General features: G+C 43.9%; 1 protein-coding gene and 1 long non-coding RNA gene across 17 annotated transcripts in view; one reads left to right on the top strand and one right to left on the bottom strand.

Moving 5' to 3' along the window:
* Positions 1 to 3,741: 3,741 nt before the first annotated feature.
* On the bottom strand, positions 3,742 to 25,663 carry IFNAR1 (interferon alpha and beta receptor subunit 1). Of its 4 annotated transcripts, XM_077879033.1 has the most exons (13): positions 25,083 to 25,222; positions 24,594 to 24,812; positions 19,915 to 20,038; positions 18,223 to 18,401; positions 16,316 to 16,473; positions 16,064 to 16,202; positions 15,015 to 15,156; positions 11,684 to 11,883; positions 11,434 to 11,591; positions 9,246 to 9,396; positions 8,220 to 8,365; positions 4,987 to 7,084; positions 3,742 to 4,931 (listed from the first exon to the last, which is right to left on the bottom strand). In XM_077879033.1, the coding sequence occupies exons 3-12, from the start codon at positions 19,962 to 19,964 to the stop codon at positions 6,845 to 6,847; spliced, it is 1,563 nt and encodes a 520-aa protein (XP_077735159.1). In that variant the 5' UTR covers positions 19,965 to 20,038; positions 24,594 to 24,812; positions 25,083 to 25,222; the 3' UTR covers positions 3,742 to 4,931; positions 4,987 to 6,844. The 4 variants fall into 4 exon arrangements, with proteins under 4 accessions (XP_077735159.1, XP_077735160.1, XP_077735158.1 ...); XM_077879034.1 differs by lacking the exons at positions 24,594 to 24,812; positions 25,083 to 25,222 and adding an exon at positions 25,560 to 25,663; XM_077879032.1 differs by lacking the exons at positions 24,594 to 24,812; positions 25,083 to 25,222 and adding an exon at positions 25,314 to 25,457.
* Positions 25,313 to 25,979, top strand: part of LOC144301857 (uncharacterized) — a 60,256-nt gene continuing 59,589 nt past the window's right edge. For 3 of the 13 annotated variants that reach the window (XR_013368754.1, XR_013368753.1, XR_013368751.1), the window contains exon 1: positions 25,318 to 25,887. This is a non-coding gene — a long non-coding RNA (uncharacterized LOC144301857). Of the gene's footprint in view, positions 25,888 to 25,979 lie in introns of all 13 variants that reach the window. The other 10 variants (XR_013368752.1, XR_013368749.1, XR_013368750.1 and 7 more) reach the window with 7 other exon arrangements.

Below are 25,979 nucleotides of genomic sequence, written 5' to 3'. Positions count from 1 at the left end.
CCTGCTTTTTGACCAAGTACTCCTACTCCTGGATGGTGACGTGTGGAAACAACTCTAAAGAAAACAGTGGATCCTCTTGAATGCAACATGTCTTTTATTGAGCAACTACTCACAGTAGGCCAGGCACCATTTGGCCTGAGGAATCAAAAGACAAAAACGAACACAGCGCCTGACCTCAAGTTGCTCACAGTCCACTGGAAAAGATAAAACAGGCGTGAAAGTAACCGTGATATGAAACGTGGTCAGAGCCAGGTGAGAAATGCTGGCAGAGAGGTGGGCAGCCAGTCAGAACCATCGGACAGGTCTGTGCCCCCACAGGACTCAGATGCCTGTCCCCCCAACCCCAACACCTTCTCCTTAGGGCAGAATTAGATTGGAATGTATTTTTCTGGCTATATAATGTTTGCAATATTAACTCTCTTAACTGTTGTTTTAAATTGTAAATAAAACACGTTACAGGTAATGTACTTAGTATGAATTTCTGTAGGAAGCATTGCTTTTTTTTTAAGATTTAAAAAATTTATTTATTTATTTTTTTGAGAGGGGGGAGAGATAGAGGGGGGGGAGAAAGAGAGAGAGAGAGAGAGAGAGAGAAAAAGAGAGCACAAGCAAGGAGGAGTGGGAGAGGGAGACGCACATTCCCCACTGAGCAGAGAGCCCAGCACAGAGCCTGGTCCCAGGACCTTGGGATCATGACCTGAGCCAAAGGCAAATGCTTAACAGACTGAGCCACCCAGGTGCCCCGGAAGCATTATTTATATTGGTTGAGGGGTTTGGGAAGGCCTAATAGTACTTTTGAAACCTAACATTACCAGGGTTGCCAGATTAAAAATACAGGTATCCAGTTACATGTGAATTTCAGATAAATGAATGCTTTAGTATAAGTACACCCCAAATATTGCATGGGGCATAAACTAAAAGGGTATTTGCTGTTTATCTGAAATGACAGATGGGATACAAAGATGACCTCTGCATGTTTACCTGGCAGGAGTCATCTAGGTCTCAAAGAAGGAATGATACATTTTTATACTAAAAAACTCATCATAATCTTTCTATAAGTAAAATGCCAGAGTATTCATAGCAATTTTTTTTTAGTATAAGTATGTCCCATGCAATGTTTGGGACACATTTATACTAAAAAAAAACAAACAAAAAACCAACCAACCAAAAAAACCCCTATTCATTGCGTACTTGAAATTCAAATTTAATTCAGATTTAACTGGGTGTATTTTTATTTGCTAAATCTAGCAACTGAAACCATATGTAGTCTTTAGCTACACATCGCCCTCTTCCTTGCTTCTTCATAACCCCGCCTACCCAGTTAGGAATCTAAGATACCAGTTGGTTGTGAACCTGAGCAGGGTGATTTGTCTTCCCCTAGTGGTGGACCTGGCCAATGTATGTACCCTCAATGCCCCGGTGGTCACTCACACAACACTTAGCAAGTGTCAGCTACAGAGTCAAAAAGAGAGTCCTTGTCTCATGACGCTTGCCATTTGACAAAAGGGGCTCTATAGAGGCAAATTGCTCTAAAATGTCTCCTGGGCAGCGTGCTAGACGAATGTGCAGGTACAGAGGGTCACAAAGATGACTTCTACATGTGTGAGAGGCAGAGGTCTCTTAGGGAGATTTCAGACTGGGTGATGTGCCTCTTTGTCCTATAAAAGTCATCATATCTGGGGATCCCTGGGTGGCGCAGCGGTTTAGCGCCTGCCTTTGGCCCAGGGCACGATCCTGGAGACCCGGGATCGAATCCCACATTGGGCTCCCGCTGCATGGAGCCTGCTTCTCCCTCTGCCTGTGTCTCTGCCTCTCTCTCTCTCTCTGTGTGTGTGACTATCATAAATATATTTAAAAAAATTAAAAAAAAAAAGAAAAAAATAAAAGTCATCATATCTTTTTTATAACTAAAATTCCAGACTGTTAAAACATTATGAGATTCGGGACTATGCTATTTGTTGCGTATTTAAGGACTAACTTCAATCCTTTGGAAAAATGAACTTTCTACTTGACAGACAGGCAAAATGTTTCTTCATTCATTCATTCATTCATTCATTCATTCATTTTTCCCTCAGCATCTTCTTCTCTGATGGAGCTAGGAAAATTTGGGGTGACTGAGGGTGAAGGGCAGTGAGAGTCACTGTGAGGACAGTTTAATTTTTTAAAAGACTGATATATTATTTTAGAGAGAAAGAGAGAGGAGAGGAGAAGGGAGAGAGGGAGAATTTTAAGCAGACTCCCCGCTGAGCACAGACCCTGACATGGGGCTTGATCCTAGGACCCTCAGATCATGATCTGAGTCAAAATCAAGAGTCAGCTGCTTAACCAACTAAGCCACCTAGGTGTCCCAAGGATAGTTTAATTAATTTTTAAAAAGAGATTTTATGTATTTATTCATGAGAGACACACACAGAGGGAGAGGCAGAGACATAGGAAGAGGGAGAAGCAGGCTTCCTGTGGGGAATGTGATGTAGGACTCGATCCCAGGATCCCAGGATCACGACCTGAGCTGAAGGCAGATGCTCAACCACTGAGCTACCCAGGAGTCCCAAGGATAGTTTAATTTAAGCCAACTACTGAGAGAAACAATCTCCCTATTTCCTCCCTTTTCCTCAAACTTGTTTTTTTCTAAGCCAGACTATCTGCTCTGCTAATATTTTCTTTCTTCTTCATCAATTACTACCTCATCCACAAGATACCCTCTGCTAGAATGAGCCCCAAGTTGGGGCAGGCCTCACAAAGGGTAGGAAACTGGTATATTCTTTGCATGAAAGGCATCAGATTCTCTCTTCCTGCCTTTTCCCCCTCAGGTAAAGAGAAAAGGTATTCCTATTTTTCCTGCATCAACATAAATATCCCAAGACAAATACCCACATACATTAATGTGGTCCACAAGACCTAGAAAGAAATGCAGTGCGAACAAACTGGATGTTATTGGAACTTGTTAAGTAACAGGGCAGTTCTTGGGCATCAGAGATGTGTATTTACTAGTATTTACTGCCTTGTGCCATTTGAAAAAAATTTGAGGGAGCTTATTAAAAATAATTTTTGAAGGATCCCCCCTCCCCCCAGACTGAATATCAATTGTGTTCAATGTCAGATTATTTTTATTTATTTATTATTTATTTATTTATATTATTTTTATTTATTTATGACAGAGAGAGAGAGAGAGAGAGAGAGAGAGGCAGAGACACAGGCAGAGGGAGAAGCAGGCTCCTGCCAGAAGCCCGATGTGGGACTCAATCCCAGGACCCCGGGATCACGACCAGAGCCAAAGGCAGATGCTCAACCACTGAGTCACCCAGGTGCCCCCAATAAGTAAAACTTTAAGAAAAAATGTGTCCAGATGGCAGGAGAGATCAATTTACATGTGGGATTGGGGTGTGTCCTTAGAAATCTCTGAGTTTATTCTGAGAAGAAATATTTCTAGAAGGAAGGCAGTTGAGTTCAGGAAAGCAGAGTATACACCACCACTGCAACCTCATTTAATAAAGGCTGTGCTCCATCCAAGTCTTAAGTTGAGGTTGTGAAAAGGATAAGAGGGAGTCAATGAGCTGCTCTTCCAGGAGCTGGGGGACAAGACAGCTGCAGTGGTGCCTTCAGGATACTCAGTGCCTGACATTGGAACATTTGGCCCAGGCGTCGGCCCCCCTCTGCTTCACAAACTGTGAAGGCACCCATTGTAGCACCTTTTGTATATGAAAGTTTAAGCCTAAGCATGACAACAACAAAATAAAAGACTTCTGGTCTCAGTGTTTATTATATAATATTGTTCACAGCAATAGGGTTGAAGACAAAAACACAAATACAACTTTACTGCATAGAAACACTGAACACATGGTTTACATCCTTCCGCAACTCAACTAACACACAGACACCGTCAGAAACAACCATTTGGTTTCAAATTGTAGATTTCACACATTCGATAAGGATTTTCTATGCAACCTCCATGAGCAATGCAGTGCAATTCTGTAGATGCTGGGGATACAGCAATGAATAAAGGAAAGTCCTTGCTCTCATAGAGCTTCTGGTCTCATGGGGGGCAGACAGATACCAGACAAAAAACAAACATACAACATGTCAGGTAGTCATAGGAAGGAAGGGGGAGGAAGGAACGTTTCTGTACACTCAGGATTCTTAAGAGCAGTTAGGGGCTGCCTTTTAAAGGCTGCAGGTTGGGGAAGAGATACAAACTCTAAATTATATTTAAAAAACGAGCTTATAGGTTATAAATCTCTGGTCAGATTCTACAGTTCATAGCTCTGAGTAACATTCCTAATTTTTGAATTAGAATCTATACTAGTAAGTACTTGATGAAATCCTAATGGAATATGACCCATGTCATATGTGAGGGCAAGGATGGGTATAAACTTGCGTGGATGTGTTTACACGCCCATGTCACTATTTACGTGTATCTTTAATCTATAATAGATTATATGGTTGTAATGATACACATCTTTGACATAGATTTTTGACTCTATTCAGCCGCTCCAAGAACTATCCGTATTGTACTTCTGAGGTGGTTTCTTGGTGCTCCTAAGTACAGGATTATTTCCAAGTAAACTATTCTTCAGAAAGAACACTTAATGCCTTATAAGCAAGCACCTTCTGATTATGCTACATGTAGACCATAATGAAGAATGGAAAGAAAGTACAATTTCATGTCTAGAAGACAAGGCAAGAATGAAGGGGTTTTGTTCACTGCTGCTGAGATGCTTGTTCCCTGAAAAAACCAGGATCTTCAAACCTGAAGACATCCACTCCCACATCTTGGGGACCTAACGATTTCACTGGTGTCTTCTTCTTCTTCTTTTTTTTTTTTTTTAAAGATTTTATTTATTTATTTGACAGACAGAAAGAGCATGAGCAAGGGGAGTGGCAGGCAGGGAGCCTGATGTGGGGCTTGAACCCAGGGACCCTGGGATCATGACCTGAGCAGAAGGCAGGCACTCAGGGGCTTGAACCCAGGGACCCTGGGATCATGACCTGAGCAGAAGGCAGGCACTCAACCAAGCCACCCAGGCGCCCCTCACTGGTGTCTTCTGATTCTAGTATCTAAGATTCCCCTCCTCCACACCCCACAAAGGACATCGAGTGTGAAGCGGCTTCTTGCCTGGGCCTGCGTGCTGGATGGGACCACTGCGTCAGCACTGTCTGAGAGTTGGTGGTGGTGGCGGGGAGGTCATAACATGCTCCTAATCTCTTCTTTAAAGAAGCAAATTTCCACAGACAGGGGCCTTTACAAGTTGAGAGCCAACCCAGAAGGTCTGCTTGAAACTAGACGACTCTGGGCAGAGTGATCAAGAGGTGGATGTATGGGGTCATCTTCGGGATTCTCCAGCAGAGACCTGTGTTGTGGGACCTTCAGGGCTCCCTGATTTCCACTACGCTCTGCTGGACGCCGGGGCTGCAGGTCCAGGAAAGCACGTGGTGTGCTCTCTGGAGCTGTGGGTGTGCCGAGGAGGTGCTCCCGGGGGAGCTGCTTGCCACCTTTTCTTCCCCACAGGTCAACCTGGGACCTCAGCAGGGACTACAACACAATACTGGCCATAGGTTACGTCCATCCTAGCCTGCTGTGATGAAAATTCCTAGACTTCCTATGAAGGAAGGAATCTCCATGAATAATTTAAAAATACATTACAGGTGGCCTTCGAAAAACATTATGTAATTCTTAAAATTGGGTTTCCCTTCCAGTTACATTTTCTTCCTCACCTTGATAATAAATTTTCGCTTTCTTGAGTGTGTATGAGCTGGGCAGGAGGGGTACCTGAATACTGCCACATGGTAGAGAGAAGCTGGCCAGGTACGAAACATGACACAGGTAAGTTACATGCCAGTTATACCTCAATAAAACTGAGAAAGAAAGAAAAAAAAAGAGATACAGATGAGCAACCTCACAGCATGTTAATCATTAAAAGCTGATTAGACACATTCCTCTTATTTTTCACTGAAGTCCTCTGCTTTCCTCCTCTTGATTTTATTCTTCTTACCATCCTGTTCTATTGGTAGTATTTTCTGGTCCCAAGACTTCCTGTATATACTGCAACTACCCTCTACATACTTCCTTATCTTAAAATATTATAATCACTTCTCTAATTAGGCCATTTTCCCTTTCTCTGTAACTTCAGTGATTGAAATTCAAATCCGAAACCTGTTCTACCCGGTTGGGAATTAAGTTATGAGTCAGGAAGTATTAATGCGTATGAAAAGATCACCTGGTTTGAATCCTAAAGCACCAAAGGGATAGGTGATTGTGATGGAGGAGCCCAGGTTTTGGGACAGGGTTCCCCTGAAAATTGTAAGGATCACAATTTCTGGCACCTGTGGATGTTTTCTAGATTAAGCTATTTTTCAGAAAACCAGTGGTAACGGTATTCAGCTTTTCTAAAGAAATTTCCTAAGGGTTACATATACTTCAGTGTCAAAAGTGTCTAAATACCTCCTGAAAAATCCTGAACTATAAAACTGAAAATGGAAGACGAATCAGTGACACGGGCAGATCCAGGCACAAAGTGACGGCATCACTGGACAGGGACACAATTCCTCTGTGTGCTTTGCCACAGTGGTACTTGAGATGTCATGAGACAGACCGAGAACATTTTCTGGGATTTCACTCATTTCATCAGATGAGTCCAGTGTCTTTCAAGCCTCTGCACAGGGAAAAGAATACAGAAAACTTCTGTCCAACAAATCAGTGCTTGCCTGGATTTAGGACCTGTGACCTGAAGATGTTTCCCTTCCCGAATAAGCCAGCATCCTCTGCATAGTTACTGGGCAAAGCAAGAGCTCAGGCTTCTGGTGTGGCTTCCACGGAACTCCCACGTCTTTCAGGGCTCCCTTCTGGTCACTCGCTTTCCTGTTGCAGGAGCTCTTCGCTGAATTTGCTTCCACCGCTTTCATCTTCATTCGAATAGTTTCCCGAATCCTGACTCGTTTGGGAACTGTATTTTTTGTGATCTTCATCAGTTTGATTAGTTTCTTCTACTGCAGAGATAGTGTTCGTATTTTCAATGATAAAACACCTTTCCGTTTGTTCCTCGGATGTCAAAAGGAGGAGATTCCAGAGCGGTGGCTCAGAAAAATACTAATTTAAGAAAGGGGGAAGAATAGGAACAGAGTGTTTAAAATAGTAATGGTTTTTTAGTTTTAACAGCAACAGTTTCTTACATCCACTACTGAGAAAAGGCTAACCTCTTGGTGTTCATATGAAAAACCAGTTAGGAGCCTCTGGATGGTGCTTAAAACCTTTAGAATAAGCCCCTTCCTAGGATGGTCATGTGCATCTTGGCACAGTCTTAAGGCAGGTAGGTAAGAGGACCCCAGAGGGGGGCCAGGGAGCACAGGAAAGGAAGGAAACGGGAGGTACATTGGGGCTCTGGAATGTAGAGAGTTGCTTTTGAAAAAAAATTTTTTTAAAGATTTTATTCATGATAGACACAGAGAGAGAGGCAGAGACATAGGGAGAGGGAGAAGCAGGCTCTCCATAGGGAGCCCAATGCAGGACTCGATCCCAGGACTCGGGATCATGACCTGAGCCGAAGGCAGATGCTCAACCACTGAGCCACTCAGGTGCTCCTTTTTTGAAATTTTACCAAATAAGAGCACTAGTTCTAGTTCTCTTAAGTGATCTGTTCAAGTTCATAGAGTTAACATATGCAAACATATAGCAGTTGATCAACAATTCAACTTTGGGTCTTGTTAGCTCCAAAGCTAGAGCTCCAATTGATACTCTCAAGGCAGGCAGCCTGAACCCCCGCCCCCACCCCCCGTCCCCCGGGTGGACACACCAGCCACAGGCTAGGTCCTGGGCTTAGGTCTTTGTCATTTAGTGCTTTCCTGAGATATGCCAACCTCACAGGGGTGCCAAACATGAGCCTGTGAGGTGTCCCAAAAGGAGGCTCATGTTCTGTTATTTCATTTTCTGTGATGTCACCCACAGAACCTACTGATGATGAAGCTTACGGCTGTTGGTGAATACCCAGCCTTTCAATGGTAAAACAAATTCCAAGGTAGCCAAACTGAAGAAAGATACGAGATTCACGCCAAACCTTACTATTCCACATGAGATGATATTAAGTGACTGTTTCTAAAGCCAGTTTACTAAAAGTGAAGAAAATATCCCAGTCTCTACTATTTCCCCAATATTAAGAAAGTATATATATTCTGTTGAAATCAGATTCATTTTAAGAAAAATCCACCTGTTGACAAAAGTCACATACCTCATCTATAGTGGATGGAGGTTTACTTGATGGAAAGAACACATAACTGATACATCTCAAGAGAAGTTTCACAACATAAATGACAACAGGGATGGAAAATATTGCAGCACAAATTCCAGCTATGAGCCAGGTTCTAGAAGTATTTCCTAAAAATAAAGTAAGTGATGTTTAGCATCGACATAGGTTTTGACACACAAAAACATGAAGGGCTGACAGTCTGTGTGGGCAAAATATAGCCATGTGAAAGGAAAGGTAACAATCTAAAGGTAACATGATATACTTTAGAAATATTTCTGGTAACATGGAGCATACAACAGCTGTAGGCAATGCATTCCCTTTATCTATCTATCCATCCATCCATCCATCCATCCATCTGTAGGATCCACGCCCAATGTGGGGCTCGAACTCATGACCCTGAGATCAAGAGTCTCACGCTCTACTGACCGAGGCAGCCAGGCATGCCCCCTGGCCCCTCCTTTTTAGGCAGTGCATTTCCATTTAAAGAGTGGCCTGGCAAAGGAAAGTATACAATATTGACATATAGCTACCCATGTGCAAAGTGTTCTCTAGCACTTCCGTGACACACAACTAGCATAACTAAAACCATTCTGTGACTAATCAGCATCTCGAAGTCAACAATGAAAATTGCAAAATACAAAATGGGGCTTAACCATTCCCACAGAACAAAATTCACAATTGAACTAATGAAGTGATTTCCACATAATTACATAAAAAATTACGTAAAAACAAACAAAACAACCAACCAAAACGACTAAAAATAGTCTTATTAAATGTTAAAGAGTAATTATTAAAGGCAATAAATTATGTGGGTATTGGATGAAGTATTAAGCATTCAAAAACATGGAATCGTGCATTAAAAATATTTTCTAAAATTCAAAGACAGCCTGAAAGTCTACATTTGATTCATGTAGCCCATGAAGAAAATATTTTGCAATTTTCAGTGAACTGAATTATTAGAAGTCCAGTTACATTAAAAGAAAGAGAGATATAATCAAAGATTCTGACCTGGTTTTGTTTTCTCGCACACAGTATCACTAAAACCACTGCTTTTATTCCACTTGTCATCCTCGATGAGTGCTCTGGCTTTGACACAATATTCAGTCAGCGGTTTCAATTTAGAAAAAGTAAAATCAGTTTTTTTCTCCCGAATTTTTCTCTGTAAAAAATAAGTAGATCATTGATAGACTACCTTATGAAATCGGAGTGGGAACATCGATTTCCTAAACTCTCCAAACATTGTCTACGACTGGCCTCTCCCAACCATTTAGTTGGTGTAAGTTTAAGAAATATACATGCTTTGGGGGATCCCTGGGTGGCGCAGCGGTTTGGCGCCTGCCTTTGGCCCAGGGCGCGATCCTGGAGACCCCGGATCGAATCCCATGTCGGGCTCCCGCTGCATGGAGCCTGCTTCTCCCTCTGCCTGTGTCTCTGCCCCTCTGCCCCTCTCTCTCTCTCTGTGTGTGACTATCATAAATAAATAAATAAAAAAAAGAAATATACATGCTTTGGACGACAGATTATAACCCATGTCAAACTTAAAAATGCTGCTTCCCCAAAGGAATATGGTACATTCCCTTTTTAAAAAATATGATACATTCCTAAGATAACCTGTTGATCAGTATTTATTTATTTATTTATATTTTATTTTAAAGATTTATCTTTTCATGAGAGACACACAGAGAGAGGCAGAGACATAGGCAGAGGGAGAAGCAGGCTCCCCGTGAGAAGCCTGAAGCGGGACACAATCCCAAGACCCTGGGAACATGAGCTGGAGACGCTCAATCACTGAGCCACCCAGGTGCCTCATGTTACTCAATTTTTAACCTTATAAACATCCTTAAAAAAAAAATAGTTACTATGGCTACCATTTTAAAGAAGAGGAAATGAAATTTCAGAGAGGTAAAGCACCCTGCCTGAGGTTACACAACTTGGTGGGCCTGAGGTTACATAACTGGTTGCTTGAGACACAAATTTAGGTTTTCCTGATGTAGGGACAACTGAGAGCTGGCTGTAATTCTCAATGGGCTAAATTATACTTTGGTTACAGTACATTCAGACAGTTAAAAGGAAAAATAGCCCAGTCATTCTAATTTTCTTAGATTTCCAACAGAAGAGGAAGTCATTTATAGTGTTTACCCACTCAACAACACAAGGTTTTTAAAGGTTGATTCCTTGATTGTAATTCTATAGGGAAATCACATGGATTGTCCAATGTTGTGTATTGCCTTTGTCTGTGGTTTTTGGATTTGAGCGTTTTTTTTTTTTTTTTAAGAATAATTTACCTATTCATGACAGAGAGAGAGAGAGAGAGAGAGGCGCAGATACATAGGCAGAGGGAGAAGCAGGCATCCTGCAGGGAGCCCAATGTGGGACTCGATCCCAGGACCCCAGGATCACGCCCTGAGCTGAAGGCAGACGCTCAACTGCTGAGCCACCCAGGCGTCCCAAATTTGAGTGTTTAAACCTCTGTTTCTTAACTCTTTTTTCATGACTCCCCTTGCCAAGGGGTCCTTTTTAGAAGACTGTTTTCAAATCCTTCCCCTTCCATGAAATTGAATAACAAGGGACAGGATTTGGTGCAGCAAAGCAGAACTCTGAAGTATGCTCTCCTCTCGGAGGGCCATGAACCAGCGTACCACCTGAGACTCTGGCCTCCTCCAGGTACCCTGCCCCCAGGGGATATCTGGCAAAGTCTGGAGGTTTTTTTGGTTGTCACCACGGGGAGGAAGTGCTACTGGTGACAAGTGGGCAGAGACTGGAGATGCTGCTAAGTATCCTATAATGCACAAGACAGCTCCCACAACAATCGTCCAGTTTGGATGTCAACAATGTTGAGAAACTCTGCTTTAGATAAATCCCAGGAATCATATTAAAAATGCAAATTCCTGAGTTCCATCCCCAGAGATTCTGATTTGGGTAGTAAGAGGCACAGGGATCCAAATGTTGACAATAAATCCGGGGCCCAGATGCAGGTGATCCATAACTATGCTATAAAACAAGGAGAGATGCTAATATTCTTTATGTTGTAAATATAGGAGTTGATCCCAGAGTCTTTATTAAAGTTTAAAAATTTCCCAACATTTTAACCTCAAACTTTGTCTCCCCAAATCCTAGTTATAACCCTAACATTACAAAACTTTCACTATGTAGTTTAGTTGCTGTTTTCTTTTTTTCTTTTTTCTTTTTTTTTTACCTCAGCATTTGAAGTGTTTTCCCAAAATACAATTTCATAAATTAGTGGGAAATTCTGGTTCACAGGCTTGTTTTCAGACTCTTCTGGAGCACTGATATAGACCCGCAGGGAAACATCATTGGTGGATTTCATGGTAATGACCGGGGGCAACAGGGTAACTAGAAAAAAAAAATGTATAGACATAATGATCAACTTGGAAAAAATGCGAAGACTTCATAAGCACAATCTGAAGTCAAAAGAACTGGCTTACTTTGTAACTGAGCATCAAATTTTTCTTCTTTAGACCAAACGGATGTGGTATTTCCATCAGATGCCTGAACACGGATAAGGTAAATTCCCTTTCGGAAAGTATTTTGAAGAAAGACACATTGGGTTGTGTGGACATTTTTACAGCCTGGTATTTGTTTCCATTTACCTGAACTGTCCCCAGGAATCTTTTTTAAATAGGCACTTCAAAGACAAAAAAAAATGTATTACAAACATAGTAGTTCAATAAATATTTATGAAGTACCTAGAATATGCTGGACACTGAGGGGTTAAGGTTACAGAGGGAAGAAACGGTCCCCACCCTTGGAAAGCAGATAGTACAGTGCAAGAAGCACACCTACAACACAAGAGAACCAAAGCCCTTGCTCTAAGCGCATGTGACAAGGCACAGGTGTGCTAGAGCTGCCCAGGGCCAGCCCACAAGAACAAACAGCTGAATTTTCAGGAATGTGCCGGAGCCAGTTATTAAAGTCGTTATTAAAAATTAAATTACACAAACTTACAAAGAAATAGTATTAAAAATAAAAGATGCGGGCAGCCCGGGTGGCTCAGCGGTTCAGCGCTGCCTTCAGCCCAGGGTGTGATCCTGGAGACCCGGGATCGAGTCCCACATTGGACTCCCTGCATGGAGCCTGCTTCTCCTCTGCCTGTGTCTCTGCCTCTCTATCTGTTTCTCGAATAAATAAATAAATAAAATCTTAAAAAAAAAAAAAAGATACTGATGGGTCACAAGCATCGGTGACAACCTGGATCAAAACTCATGCTGTCCTAATTCTTTCACTACACTGTATTGTCGATGCTCCAAGCTATTTACGTCTATTGGATCTCTCAGATGGAAATAATCTACAATGCAAGTCCTCGTGAACATTTCTTCCCAATGCCAAGTTTGGTGACATCACGTTCAAGCTTGAAAGTGTTGAAAGTCACCACAGTAAAAACAAAACAAAATGAAGAGGTGATCACAGTAGGAGTATTTACATCATGAAAACTGGCAAAGCGCTACATTATCAGGCTTTTTTTTTTTTTTCCTTCTGGAAATCCAGCTGTGAAGCTTAAACACCAATGGGTAAGTGTCATAAGGGAGATATATGCCCAGTGTGGTAAGAGCGAGTCTAAATAGAATACGGGCACCTGAGCATGAAGAGGTCAAGTAAGCTGCTCAGCAACCAACTGCTCAAAGCCACTCAGTTCCAGCCTGGAATGTGTAAGCCTCCTAACTGGTTCTGTCTTTGGCGTCTCTGTGGTCTACGTACAACATGGCAATCCTCACCCTCCTTGAATACAGACCTCATGCTGCCTATCCCTCAAAGCAAAATTCCAAATGGCTGGACCCAAATGCCTATAGGAGAGTCTGAGGCCAAGCCCAATCTTATCCTATTCTACTTACTCAATTTTCTCATTCATTGCTCTCCCACGCCCAAATGTTAACCTTTCTCAAGGTAGGTCTTCTTCCACATGGTAGGCAAAATTTCAAGATGGCTCACAAGGTTTCCACCCCTGGTGCACATGTTCTGTGTAATCCTTCCCCTTGAGTGTGTGCAGGGCCCATGAACTCTTGACTAGGTGACATTATATGGCAAAAGTGCAGAGATTTACAAATGAGATGAAGGTCTCAAATCAGTCGACTTTGAGTTAATCCAGTGAGACTGAGCTGGATGGACCTGACCTAATCAGACAAACCCCTAAAATGAGGGATCCAGGGATCAGAGATTTGTCTCTCCCTGTGGCCCCCAAGAAGCAGGCCAACGTAAGTTGTACAGCTTGGAGAAATGAATTCTTCCAACCACCACCTGAGCGTAGGAGAGGACGCTGAGGCCTGTACGAGACCACAGCCCAGCCTGATACCTTGCCTGCAGCCTTGTGATACCCTGAGCAGAGGGACCAGCTAAGCCACGCCTGGTCCCCCGACCAGAAGTCACTGGGAGATAACAGCACTCTGTAAGCTGCTAACTTGCTGGTAATTTGTTACAGAGCGATCTCTCCCCCTTGCCTTAACCTAACATTTTTATTTTTTAAGATTTTATTTTTATTTATTTGAGAGAGAGCATGAGCAGGGGAAGAGGCAGAGGGAGAGGGAGAAGCCGGTTCCCTGCTGATGCGGGACTCGATCCCAGGACCCTGGGATCATGACCTGAGCCGAATGCAGACGCTCAACCACTGAGTCACCCAGGTGCCCCTCTATTTTTGATTTCTGTAACCCTTATGCCCTGTAGACCACTCCTCAGCCCCAAATCACAGCCTGCCAGGCCATCGCAGCTGCCTGCCTTGGATTTCGGGAAGCACGTGTTGTATTCTGTTGTAACTTTACCATCCCTAGGGTGCTTCATACAGGGTGCCAAGCACCCACAAGAAACTTCGAGACCGGATACCAGAAACCCCTCTCCCTCTCTGGTCTGTGGCCCTCAGACTCCACATATTTCTGAGAGGGAGGTATAGGCAAGAGATGACTGCACAGTTTCCTGGTGGGTCGGAGAGCTTACGGGCACAGGAATGTGTTTCCATTCCACAGTGAACAGGGTCGAGTCCACCAGAGCGGCTCCCACCGCCCTTGGCTCTCCGTCCACTTCTGGCTTCTCTCCCTCTTCTCACTCTTCCTTTCCTGCCCTTGCTGGCATTGCCACTGGTCCCTCTTTTCCTCTGCCCTTGGCAGGGCCTTCTTACCCATCCCCTGCCTCCCCTCGATTTGCCTCTTTACCGGCCACAACTTTCCAGCCAACACGAACTACGTGCAGTGCCCAACCGCTTCCACGGTGCTGGGACATCCTACCTAGTTGGCTAGAACGCTGTTCTCTCCAGCTTTCCCTATTTCCCGCTGAAGCGATCACTCCAAAGAAAATCTGCCCAAACCACTAAAAATCGTCAAGAAAACAGGAAGGCTAAGTTGGAATGGACTGAGGTCATCCCGAGGACTCATGGGAAAAGGGAGTTCTGAAGGAAAGGTCAGGGTCATCTGTCAATTACTCCAGACTGAGGAAATAGTAAGACACACATAAAGAGAGGCAGACTTAAAAAAAAAGAAAAGAAAAAAAGAAAAGAAAAAAGAAAAAAGAAAAATGCAGTAAGTCCACGAGACCTTATTAGAAATATGCCCACTTTACAACAAACGAAGAGACCGAGGCCCAAAGAGACTAAGGGATCAGCTCAGTGTCACTGGTTAGTTAACCGCAGAGTTGGGCCCAAGAGAAAACACCCCGTTTCCAATATGGTACAATCTCCTGAAGCAGTCACCTGTGCAGAGAGCTGTAGCGGGCCGAAGCCCAGTGCAAGGAACCCTAAGAAATTGGGCAAAGGGACACTCATGGATGAGAACTTACTAGAGCCACTGAGCTTGGAAAGTAACATTTGGACGTGCGTGACCCCATTTCACACTTCCATAGGGGTAATCCCATCTAAGAACAAAGATGTTGTTTTTAGAATCAAGCCGGATGTTTTCTGGTGGAGGCAGTTTATTTGCAACTAGAAGACAGAGAATACAGAGAAAAGCATACATTTTTACTTGAGTGAGAATACATGGTAAGGGTTCTTTTTTTTTCTTAAAAATTTATTTATTTGAGCACGAGAGAGATACATGGGAAGAATTCTTAACAGCATGGGCAAGAAAATAAAAGGCTTACACATGAGTTACGGTGTAGGTTTACACTATGGGATAGTATCACCCACTTAAAAAGAATGGGATAGGGGTGCCTGGGTGGCTCTGTCGGTTAAGTGTCTGCCTTCAGGTCAGGTCATGATCCCAGGGTAATGGGGTCAAGCCCCGCGTTGGGCTCCCTCCTTAGTGGGGAGTCTGCTTCTCCCTCTCCCTCTGCTGCTTCCTGTCCCCATCTCTGGCTTGTGCTCTTTCTCTCTTAACTAAATAAATAAAATCTTAAAATTAAAAAAAAAAAGAACATGATAGATCGTATGTGCTGACATATGAAGAGATCCTCAATGTAATAAGTTAAATAAGCAAGTTGTAAGATATATCTAGCAAGATCCCATTTTTTTATTTTTAAAGATTTATTTATGAGAGACACTTAGAGAGAGGCAGAGACACAGGCAGAGGCAGAAGCAGGCTCCCTGAGGGGAGCCCGATGTGGGACTCGATCCCAGGACTCTGAGATCATGACCTGAGCAGAAATGCTTAACCGACTGAGCCACCCAGGCGCCCCTAGGCAGAACTTTCATTACTGTTCACTTGAGACAAAAATCCCAAATACGGTGATTTTTTTTTTTTGCTTATCTAAGTGCTATTGTAATGTTTTTGTTTCAATATCTATTAAAACCATCCTATAAACGTCAGCAACAAAGGGCAAAACCGCCAACATCAAGAGACTGCCCACCTGTATATATAGTTATGGAATCTACAGCAGAACTTCCTCCTTACCTGGGGTCTTTATACAGTACACAGGACTATAGATACCGTTTTTTCTCGGCAAAAGTCTTGCTTTAACTTTTAAACAGTAAGTGGTCTCTGGTGAGAGATTATAAATTTTATCTCTGGAGTAAACAGTTTCAGTCCTTCTCTAGAATAAAACAAATAGAATACTGCTCTTCAAAAAAAAGAAAAAGGTCAAAATGGAGAACAAATTCTTGTCTTTTTTCTCTCCCATTAAACAGAGGTACAAAGAATGCTTACTTCTCCACTTGAAGAGTTTTTCCAGATATCTAAGCTGTAGGTAAAGCTGGAGCTATCCAGAGCCCACATGATGCTGTCTCTCGCTCCAGGCAGGGAGATGTTTATTATGATTGTCTTATCTTCGGCTTCTAAATGTACTTTTGGGGGACCAATCTGAGCTGTAAAGAAATGAACACATTTATTTGATCACTTCATTAATAGAGGGTGGAAACATTCAGGGATCCGCTCCAGGGTACGCACTCTCAAAGTTGATCATTCAATGTGTTGACAGAACGGATGCAGGATTTTAAGGAAAAGGGATGCTAAAAGTGACTCCAAAGCTCTTGGCGCTATCAATGAAACAGGTGCCATCTGTAGTGGGGATGGAAAATTAGCTGCAAGAGGAGCAGGTTTGGAGTGGGAAATCAAGAGCTTTGTTTGACCTGATGACTCAGACGCCCAAGCAGAGATGGTGACTAGAGAGCTGGTGATACAAGTGTCACGGTTAAGGGAAAGGAGTGGGGCTGGAGATGTAAGTTTGAGCTTTTCTCAAGGGCACACAGATTGGAAGGACCGAGGGTAGAAAAAGAAGAAGTAGGACAATCCAGCCCTGCGGTAATCTGGCACCGAAAGGCCTGCAAGGCCTGGAGAAAGGGGCAAAGGAGGGAAGGATGAGCAGGAAAGGAGCTGACAGGGATCAGGGCCCTGGAGACCCAGAAACGGATGGGCTTCCAGTGATCACTGTGGCCCTACACAGGTTCTGAGCCAGAGGAGGGCTGGGAAGTCTCTCGGCATTGAGGAGGGCACCAGAGTCCTTGACAGGAGTGGTTTCTTTTCCTTTTTTCATTTTTTTTCTTAAGATTTTAAAAAATATTTATTTATTCATGAGAGAGACAGAGAGAGGCAGAGACACAGGCAGAGGGAGAAGCAGGCTCCATGCGGGGAGACCAATAAGGGACTTGATCCCAGGACCCTGGGATCACGACCTGGGCCAAAGGCAGACGCTCAACCGCTGAGCCACCCAGGTGCCCCAACAGGAGTGGCTTCTGTATAGTGACAGGAAAGGAGGTCACATGCACAGGGCTGCAGAGGGAGTGGCAGGCCAAGAAGTGCCGAGAGGGACAGAGATCATCCTTCTCAGGGGTTGTGATAGAGGGCTGGGATTCCCAACTGTTTAACTCTCAGGACCCCTTCAAACTCAGAGAAACTGAGGGTCTGAAAGAGCTTTTGTTGGGGATCCCTGGGTGGCTCAGCGGTTTGGCGCTTGCCTTTGGCCCAGGGTGTGATCCTGGAGTCCCAGGATCGAATCCTACATCAGGCTTCCTGCATGGCGCCTGCTTCTCCTCTGCCTGTGTCTCGGCTCCTCTCTCTCTGTGTCTCTCATGAATAAATAAATAAAATCTTAAAAAAAAATGAAAGAGCTTTTGTTGATATGGATTATGTCTTTGAATATTTAGCACAGAAAATGTGAAAACTGCTAACATTTTAAAATATTAATTCGTTAACAGGTAATAATGATAAGCCCACTGCGCCGTAACAAGTATTTGTTATAAAAAATAACTCTATTTTCCCAAAACAAACATAGTGAGAATAGTGGTGCTGTGTCAAATCTAGTCCCATTACTGTCTTAACAAAGACGACAGATGTTATCTCACACCCACCTCTGGAAGTCACCCCACCAATCTCCCTATGATCCATCAGCCTCTGGAAAACTCCAGAATATTTTTTATATTCTTTTAAAAAACTCTATACTCATGGAAAAGGGGCAGAGAAGTCTTGGAATTATTATGAAAACAGTTTGGCTTTTTTTTTTTTTTTTTTTAAGTGGGAGATTTCACATCACACACATGAATGGGCTTGGGAAGTGAGCCCTTATGGTAACAGTAAACGAGAAATATTCTATAATTCAGCTGGCAACTTCCTCTTACCTTTTTCAAATAGGGTGAATGAGTCAATATTATGCCACGGAGAAGTGTTGTTTCCTTCCTCTGCTCTTATACGCAATTTAACTTTGTCGTAAACATTGAGCTTGAGTGAAGAAAAGTCGCACGTGGTGTTGGCAACAGACTGACACCCAGGCAATTTTAACCAAGTATCATTTCCAAGTCTTTAAGATAAAAAAGCAGATGAACAAATAAGCAAATGTATAAAAATACAAAAGACTGTCAGACACGGTTTCTGTTTACTAAAAACTGAAGCTATTATAAAACTAGGCTAAGTAGTTATTCTATGAGTTAATGTCCTGTTAACATTTGAGTTGCCATGTGGCACTCTTGTTCAGCACAGACATACCAAGCTTTTATTTATAACATGGAATAACTCTGATCATTTTTTTAAAAGATTTTATTTATTTATTCATGAGAGACACACAGGGAGAGAGGCAGAGACACAGGCAGAGGGAGAAGCAGGCTCCTTGCGGGGAGTGCGATGCAGGACTTGATCCCAGGACCTGGCATCACGCCCTGAGCCAAAGGCAGATGCTCAACCACTGAGCCACCCAGGTGCCCCAAGAGGGTTACTTTATTTTTATTTATTTATTTTTTTTAAATTTTTATTTATTTATGATAGTCACAGAGAGAGAGAGAGAGGCAGAGACATAGGCAGAGGGAGAAGCAGGCTCCACGCAGGGAGCCTGATGTAGGACTCAATCCCAGGTCTCCAGGATCATACCTTGGGCTGAAAGCAGGCGATAAACCGCTGAGCCACCCGGGCTGCCCTCAAAGTTCAATTTAAAGAAAATCTCTAGAGATAAAAATTCTTAAGTGGCTAATTAAGAGAAAAAACACGTATGTATGTATACAGGTGTATACACATGTGTACACATGTACATACACACACAAATGGCTAAAGCTGCGAGATTATTAACAATCGACTAGAAAACAGCAGTGCCAGGGTTGTGGTTGAAGTGGGGAGATCCTTGTTCTGGAGGTCCTACACCCTGTTTTTTCACTGCCCAATTACTGGCCGCTGTTTCTTGGACAGAGATCATGGTTAGCACACAGGGCCCTGACACCCAAAGCAAAGCACTGTACTTGCTGAGCTGTGTTCTTCTGTAATCCCTTCTTCTGCAACTCCCTGCTTGCCCAGCCTCTTGGCAGCTACAAAGTAGAAAGTGCTAGGGAGAAGGCATAAACTCTAGAAAAAGAGTCTGTGGAAAAAGAGGATCCAATACGCTCATGTTAATAAATTTTATCTAAAATTAAAATGTTGTATACGATGGGGAGAATTGAAAAATCCTGACCATCGGAGAACTGGGGGGCTATTTCAAGACCACGGATAGACCTTTTGGGGTCCTCTTCCATATCCTCAAGACATGTTCTAGTTCGGACCCTAATATATACTCAAAGAAGGTGGAGCATCTAGAAGAGAGAAGGTAGGGCTGTGGTCTACAGAAGCTGTCTGCCATCCTCATCCCCCAAATCTCTTTTGCTACAACACCCAAAGGTCAAGTGGATGAAGTCTCTATTTGTAGAAATGTAAGTTATAAATATTACATAGACATAAAGTTTCTGTAAAAGATAGAAAAACCAGTTGTTTCCCAAATCTGAGAAATAAACGATGGTATGGTAATTTTTTAAAAATTTCAGGTGATTCTTGCAAATCAATCAATAGTCACATACGTTTGATAATATGCTGAAAAGGTCACATTCCTGATAGACGGGTTGCTCATGTTCCACCTTAGGATAAAGGTATCATCAACGATGTAGACCTCTACATTTTGAGGAGATTTTAGAGTTGTTCCTCCTGGAAATAAAGAAACAAGACAGAAGACAATCACATGTACACTGTAAATATTCTTAAAAATGTTGTTCTTCCTTTCACATCATTGATTAAAGAATGAATACATTCATATATAATAAAGTACATGCAAAAATCTAAAAAAAAAATACCCTAATGATTGCTCTCAGCACAGGGAGGCTGCTAATTATTTATGTAATCTTTGCTTTTGAGAGAGCTGGAAAAAGGCTGAGGTTTTTTTTTTTTTTTTTAAATCTATAAAAAGTAAGCCTTCTATGTCCTAAGTATCTCAGTAAAGCTGGAAAAAATAAGGAAAGATAAATCAGCCTTATCTTTTAATTAAAAGTCTCTTTACCCAAGACATACAAAACGCTAATTCGAAGGAATACATGCACCCCTATGTTCATAGCAGCATTATTTACAACAGCCAAGTTATGGAAGCACCCCAAGTGTCCATCAACTGATGAAGGTTCAGCCATAGAAAAGAATTAAATCTGCCATTTGCGATGACATGGATGGAATTAGAGAGTATTATGCTAAGTGAAGTAAGTCTGTCAGAGAAAGACAAATACCATATGATCTCACTTATATGTGTAATTTAAGAAACAAAACAAATGAGCAAAGGTAAAAAAAAAAAAAAAAAAAAAAAAAGAAAGGCAAACCACGAAATGGACTCAACTCTAGAGAACAAATTGACAGTCACCAGAGGGGAGGGGGCGGAAGGGAGGCGGGAAATGGGTGAAGGGGATTAAAGGCCATACTCATTGTGATGAAAAATAAAACACCTTCCACCTGCAGATAGATTACAACTCATCTGCAAGCTCAGATGACAGCTGGCATTTTTTAGCAATTAAAGTTAAAAACGAAAAAAGGAAGAAATTGTCTCTGCATAAAAATTTTCTTTGGTCTTAAAAGTGATGTAAAAGATACAAGGTTTCATGGTTTAGTGGCCTCAGTTTTGTTTCACATCTTATTATTCATGCTTTATGTATTCTGTTAAAGAATGGAACAGGTGAGATTTCAAAGTCAACAGCCATACACAGAAACAAATATTCACATGACAAAATCGAGAGAGAGAGATGAATGTTTCTTATGTCAGCCAAGCACTATAGGAACTCATAAAGGTGTTCATATTAAGCCCGAACCCTTCTGATTACTTTTAAGGACTTCCAGTCTCCAGTCCAGAGATCTATTATTTCTTTTTCTTTTCTTTTTTTTTTTTTTTGAGATCTATTATTTTTTATGCTTCGAGTACGAATCTTCCCAGAGTTTGACATCCTCTCTTATTTTTCCCTTTTAGCCTCTTCCACCTGTGCTTTTCTTCCTCTCTGACTGACCAAATATTACCCAGATCCAGCTCACGTTGGACCCCTTACAGAAAACCATCATCAAGGACTTCAGCTCATGCTAACTTTGCTCTTTCCTTACATGCTGTAGCACACATCTATACCCCTCAATTTCACACTAAAGCACAGTACACGACACAGTACCTGACATCTACTAGGATCTCAAAACTTGCTGAATGAAGATGTTTCAAGAGAAAACCAGCAGTTTCTTTGCATTAAACACAATCTCCAATCAGATTACAAACTCCTTGAGGACAGAGTCTATACAGCTGCATACTTAATCTGCATTTTTCAGAGTTCTCAGCACAGTGCTGGGGTTAGAGGAGTTTCTTCATCACAAAAGGTTGATCTTTCACTATGACAAGCTACAATTTGTTTTTTAAGATTTTATCTATTTATTCATGACAGACACAGAGAGATGGAGACATAGGCAGAAGGTGAAGCAGGCTCCCTGCAGGGAGCCTGATGTGAAACTTGATCCCAGGACCCTGGGATCATACCCTGAGCTCAAGGCAGATGCTTAACCACTGAGCCATCCAGGTGCCCCAATAATCTAAACTTTTTAAAAGGCTGGCTTTTACATTTATTTATCTCTTGTTCCTACAATACATCCTTTATTTTTGTCTCAGGGCAAGCATGTTCCCTCCTTGTAGACTTTCAACCATAGGCGTCCTTATGTAGAACTTTTTTTTTTTTTTTAGATTTTATTCATTTATTCATGAGAGACACAGAGAAAGAGAGAGAGAGAGAGAGAGAGAGAGAGAGAGAGACAGGCAGAGGGAAAAGCAGGCTCCATGCAAGGAGCCCGACATGGGACTTGATCCCGAGTCTCCAGGATCACACCGTGGGCCAAAAGCAGGCACCAAACCACTGAGCCACTCAGAGATCCCTAGAAATTTCTTTATTGGTACTGCTCACTCTATTTTCCAGCTAGAGATGTTATGGTATGGAGTCCAAAGGGGGAGGAGCTGAGATAACATTTTCTGAAAACTTTATTTTTATTTTTTATTTATTATTTTTTTTGAAAACTTTATTTTTAATTTGGGGAGCTCCTCAGTGAGTCTCCCCTCCTTCAATTTTCTTCTTTACACTTACTTGCTTGGAGACTTTCCCTTATTCCACTTCTCTAAACTTAATTCCCATTCCATTTGTTGTGATTTTATAGTTTCAATGCAGCTACGGGTCTATAAACCCGTAGCTGGGTTTATAGGAATCAACCAAAGGTGTGATGGCATTTGTCATCTCTGGTCTGGACTAGTCTAATTCCAGTAATTCTGGGCCTTGAGACAGGGAGAGGAAATCTGATGGTGGTAGAACCAGGAATTGCCTCTGGGATGCCGTCCTTCAGCTAAAGAAAGGAGACTGCAATTTGGGGCATCTTGGCATTTGGGAGACCAACAGATAACTGATAAATGACAAAGAAATAGTTATTAAACAGTGTTTTCGATTTCACAGATTTTGTTCTGTTCATATTACCAATATCTGTTTGAAAACAGTCTATTTCACTCTGTAGTGTCTAAGATCTATAAATGGGCACTTGATCCAATACTCCCACTTACACAACTGGTTGCTTCTAACCTTTCACATTCCTATGGATGATCAGAAACAATTTACTGTCTCTCTCTCTCTTTTTTTGTAAAGATTTTATTTATTGATGAGACACAGAGAGGCAAAGACATAGGCAGAGGGAAAAAAGCAGGCTCCCTGCAGGGAACCTGATGCCAGACTCGATTGTGGGGACCAGGATCATGACCTGAGCCAAAGGCAGACGCTCAACCGCTGAGTCACCCAGGCGTCCCGATTTACAGTCTTTTAAAGTCTGACATAAATCCAGACACATCCATCCAAATAAAAATTTCCTCCCGTATTTTGTTAATTTTCTTAGGCCAGGGTCCTAGAATTGCATTCACTAGGTTGAAAAGAATGAATATTTTTATGACTTTGAAAGGGAGCAACATTAGGATCTCCAGTTCTGGTCAACATTTCATTTGGTTTTGAACATTTTATTACTCCTTTGAGGAATAAAAACACATTAGTTAATTGAATGATAATGAGGAACTTAATAGTATTGATGGATAATTGAGAATTTAAATAGTTTAACCTTTAGGAAAACAGACAAGTCTTAAGCCCAGGGCACTGCTGCCAGATTCCCAGGGTTTAATTTCCGGTTTGGTCACTGGCTAGCTGTATGGCCTTAAGCAAGCTATTCAGTGTCTCCGTTCACCTGTAAAACGAGGATAACAGTGTGTAGCTTTTTACAGAAAACTAAATGAGTTTATACCTTTAAAGCATCTAGATAATTGCTTGGCACACAGTTAAGCTGTGTATAACTCTAATATAATGCTAGCTGTGTATAAAGTTTATTTTAGCAGCCCTCCCCTAATTTAGATTAAAATAAGGATCTTAATGTACATCCTCCAGAAATGCTACTTTCACATGAGAATTCTCGGGGAAATTCTTTTTTTTTTTTTGATTTTATGTATTTATTCATGAGACACACACACACACAGAGGCAGAGACATAGGCAGAGGGAGAAGCAGGCTCCTTGCAGGAGCCCGATGTGGGTCTCGATCCCGGGACTCCCAGATCACGCTCTGAGCCAAAGGCGGATGCTCAACCGCTGAGCCACCCAGGTGTCCCAAAATTCGTTTTATATTACAGCACAATGAGCCGAATACAAAAATTTGAAGAACAAAAGACTTCAAAGAAATTACCATGGGTTATACCAGGACCACTGTACCCATCTACTATATATACTATATTTATTGAAGAGTTTGAGCAGTAGGATACTCTTGTACCACATCAGGGTTCGCTTTTCTAAGCAAACAGGGATTTTGAACATATTAGGTGGCCTCACTGACCCCTTGGATTCCTGCCCTGCGGTGGTGCTAGGCTTTCTTTCTTTCTTTCTTTTTTTAAAGATTTTTTATTATTTATTTATTCAAGATAGACATAGAGAGAGAGAGGCAGAGACACAGGCAGAGGGAGAAGCAGGCTCCATGCACCGGGAGCCCGACGTGGGACTCGATCCCGGGTCTCCAGGATCACGCCCTGGGCCAAAGGCAGGCGCTAAACCGCTGAGCCCCCCAGGGATCCCCTAGGCCCTTTTTCTCACTGGGTAACCCCTCCTCACTACACAGTCAACCTTTTAATAGTTGCCATCCCCACCCCCCAGCGGCTCCCTAGTTAAGTATTAATAAGGGCGGCAAACTGGCCTGATGGTCCCAGACTGTGTTTCTTGGCCGCGCATTTTCCTTTGTTACTTTGTATTAGACTCCACGAAGCCTTGAAGGCAGAGAAATTCCCGCAATCCCGGCCTCTCTCACGTGGGACTGAGTAACTGTCACATTGAGACAACGTTTCAGGCACAGCAACACTGTTTCGCGGCTAAAGCCTCGTTTATTATTTCAGGGTCCAGCCGAGCTCCCGGATTCCTGGGAGAGAAGCAAAGTGGACAGGACGGCCGGGGCTCGCCCGGCGCGGCGAGGGTGGAAGCCGGGGGGGGGGGGCCGGTGCGCAGGCCCGCAAGCCAGCGGCGTGCAAGGATGCTCGAACACCATGACCGCCCGGCTTTCGGGCCGAGGTCTCCGGAAGGACCCCGGGAGGCCTCCGCGCGCTCTGCGCCAGTCCCTTCCCCGGACCCCACCGCCCAGCCCCTCGCCCCGCCCCGCCCCGGGCCTGCGCCGAGGCCCCGCGTCTCTGACCTGCGGCTGCGGGCAGCATCCACGGCGCCCCCGCCACCAGCACCACGGTCGTCGCGCCCAGGAGGGTGAGCATCGTCCGGGGCCGCCCTGGCCGAGCGGGTCACATCCTCCGGCACCTCGCGCCGAATCCGGCGACGCCGGGCAGCTCACCCTCCGCAAAGGCCGCCCCGCCCCTTCCTTTCTCCCCTCCCCTCTCCCCCTCCCGCGCTCGCCCCGCCCACCGCCTCTCACCCGCGGCTGCGGGCAGCACCCGGGGCGTCGCGCCCAGGAGGGGGAGCATCGTCCGGGGCCGCCGCTGGCCGAGCGAGCCCCATCCTCGGTCCCGTCCCGCGGAACCGGGCGGCGCGAGCTCATCCTCGCGCAAAGGCCGCCCCTCGCCCGCGGCCGCGTCTCCCACCCTTCCTTCCTCCCCTCCCGTCCCACCCCTTCCTTCCTCCCTCCCTCCTCGCCCCTCCCTCCCCGCCCCTCCGCGCTCACCCCGCCCTACGAGTCCTCCGCGGGGAGGTGGGGGGAGGCGGCGGACCGCGCGTGCGCGGCGGGGACCGGGTGGCGCCTCGCCCCGTCCTTACCGCCAGTCGCCGCCCACGGCCGCCCGCCCCCTTCCAGCAAGGCCACGCCCAGCGGAACGCCTTGACCCGGCGGGAGCCGGGCGCGCGCTGCCCGGCCTCGCTCCCCCGCGCGGTCGCGGACACGGAGGGGCGGCGGTGAGGAAGCCGCGAGCCGCCAGGCGGATTCCTGGGTGCAGAGCGCCGTGAGCAAGGGCCAGAGCGGCCGGGGCCCTGGCTGCCGGGGCGACCTGCCCGAGGTGCGCACGGGACCGGTGGAGAGTCTCGACGGTCTCCAGAGCTCAAGCAGTTAGGGTCCCTTGCCCGTGTCAGTAAACAGTTGGGGTCCACC

The sequence above is a fragment of the Canis aureus genome, chromosome 30 (genome assembly GCF_053574225.1).
Source record: "Canis aureus isolate CA01 chromosome 30, VMU_Caureus_v.1.0, whole genome shotgun sequence".
Classification (NCBI taxonomy): Eukaryota; Metazoa; Chordata; class Mammalia; order Carnivora; family Canidae; genus Canis; species Canis aureus.
Note: the sequence above shows the minus strand (reverse complement) of the source record. Positions and strands in the feature narration are given on the sequence as shown.

Excerpts from the sequence above, each read along its gene's own strand:
- IFNAR1 (XM_077879031.1), bottom strand. The coding sequence starts at position 25,155 with ATGCTCACCCTCCTGGGCGCGACGACCGTGGTGCTGGTGGCGGGGGCG. Across the intron at positions 20,039-25,082 it reads GATGCTGCCCGCAGCCGCAG|GAGGAACAACTCTAAAATCT; the intron begins GTCAGAGACGCG and ends CTTTATTTCCAG. Across the intron at positions 18,402-19,914 it reads TTTTCAGCATATTATCAAAC|ACTTGGAAATGATACTTGGT; the intron begins GTATGTGACTAT and ends TTTATCTTAAAG.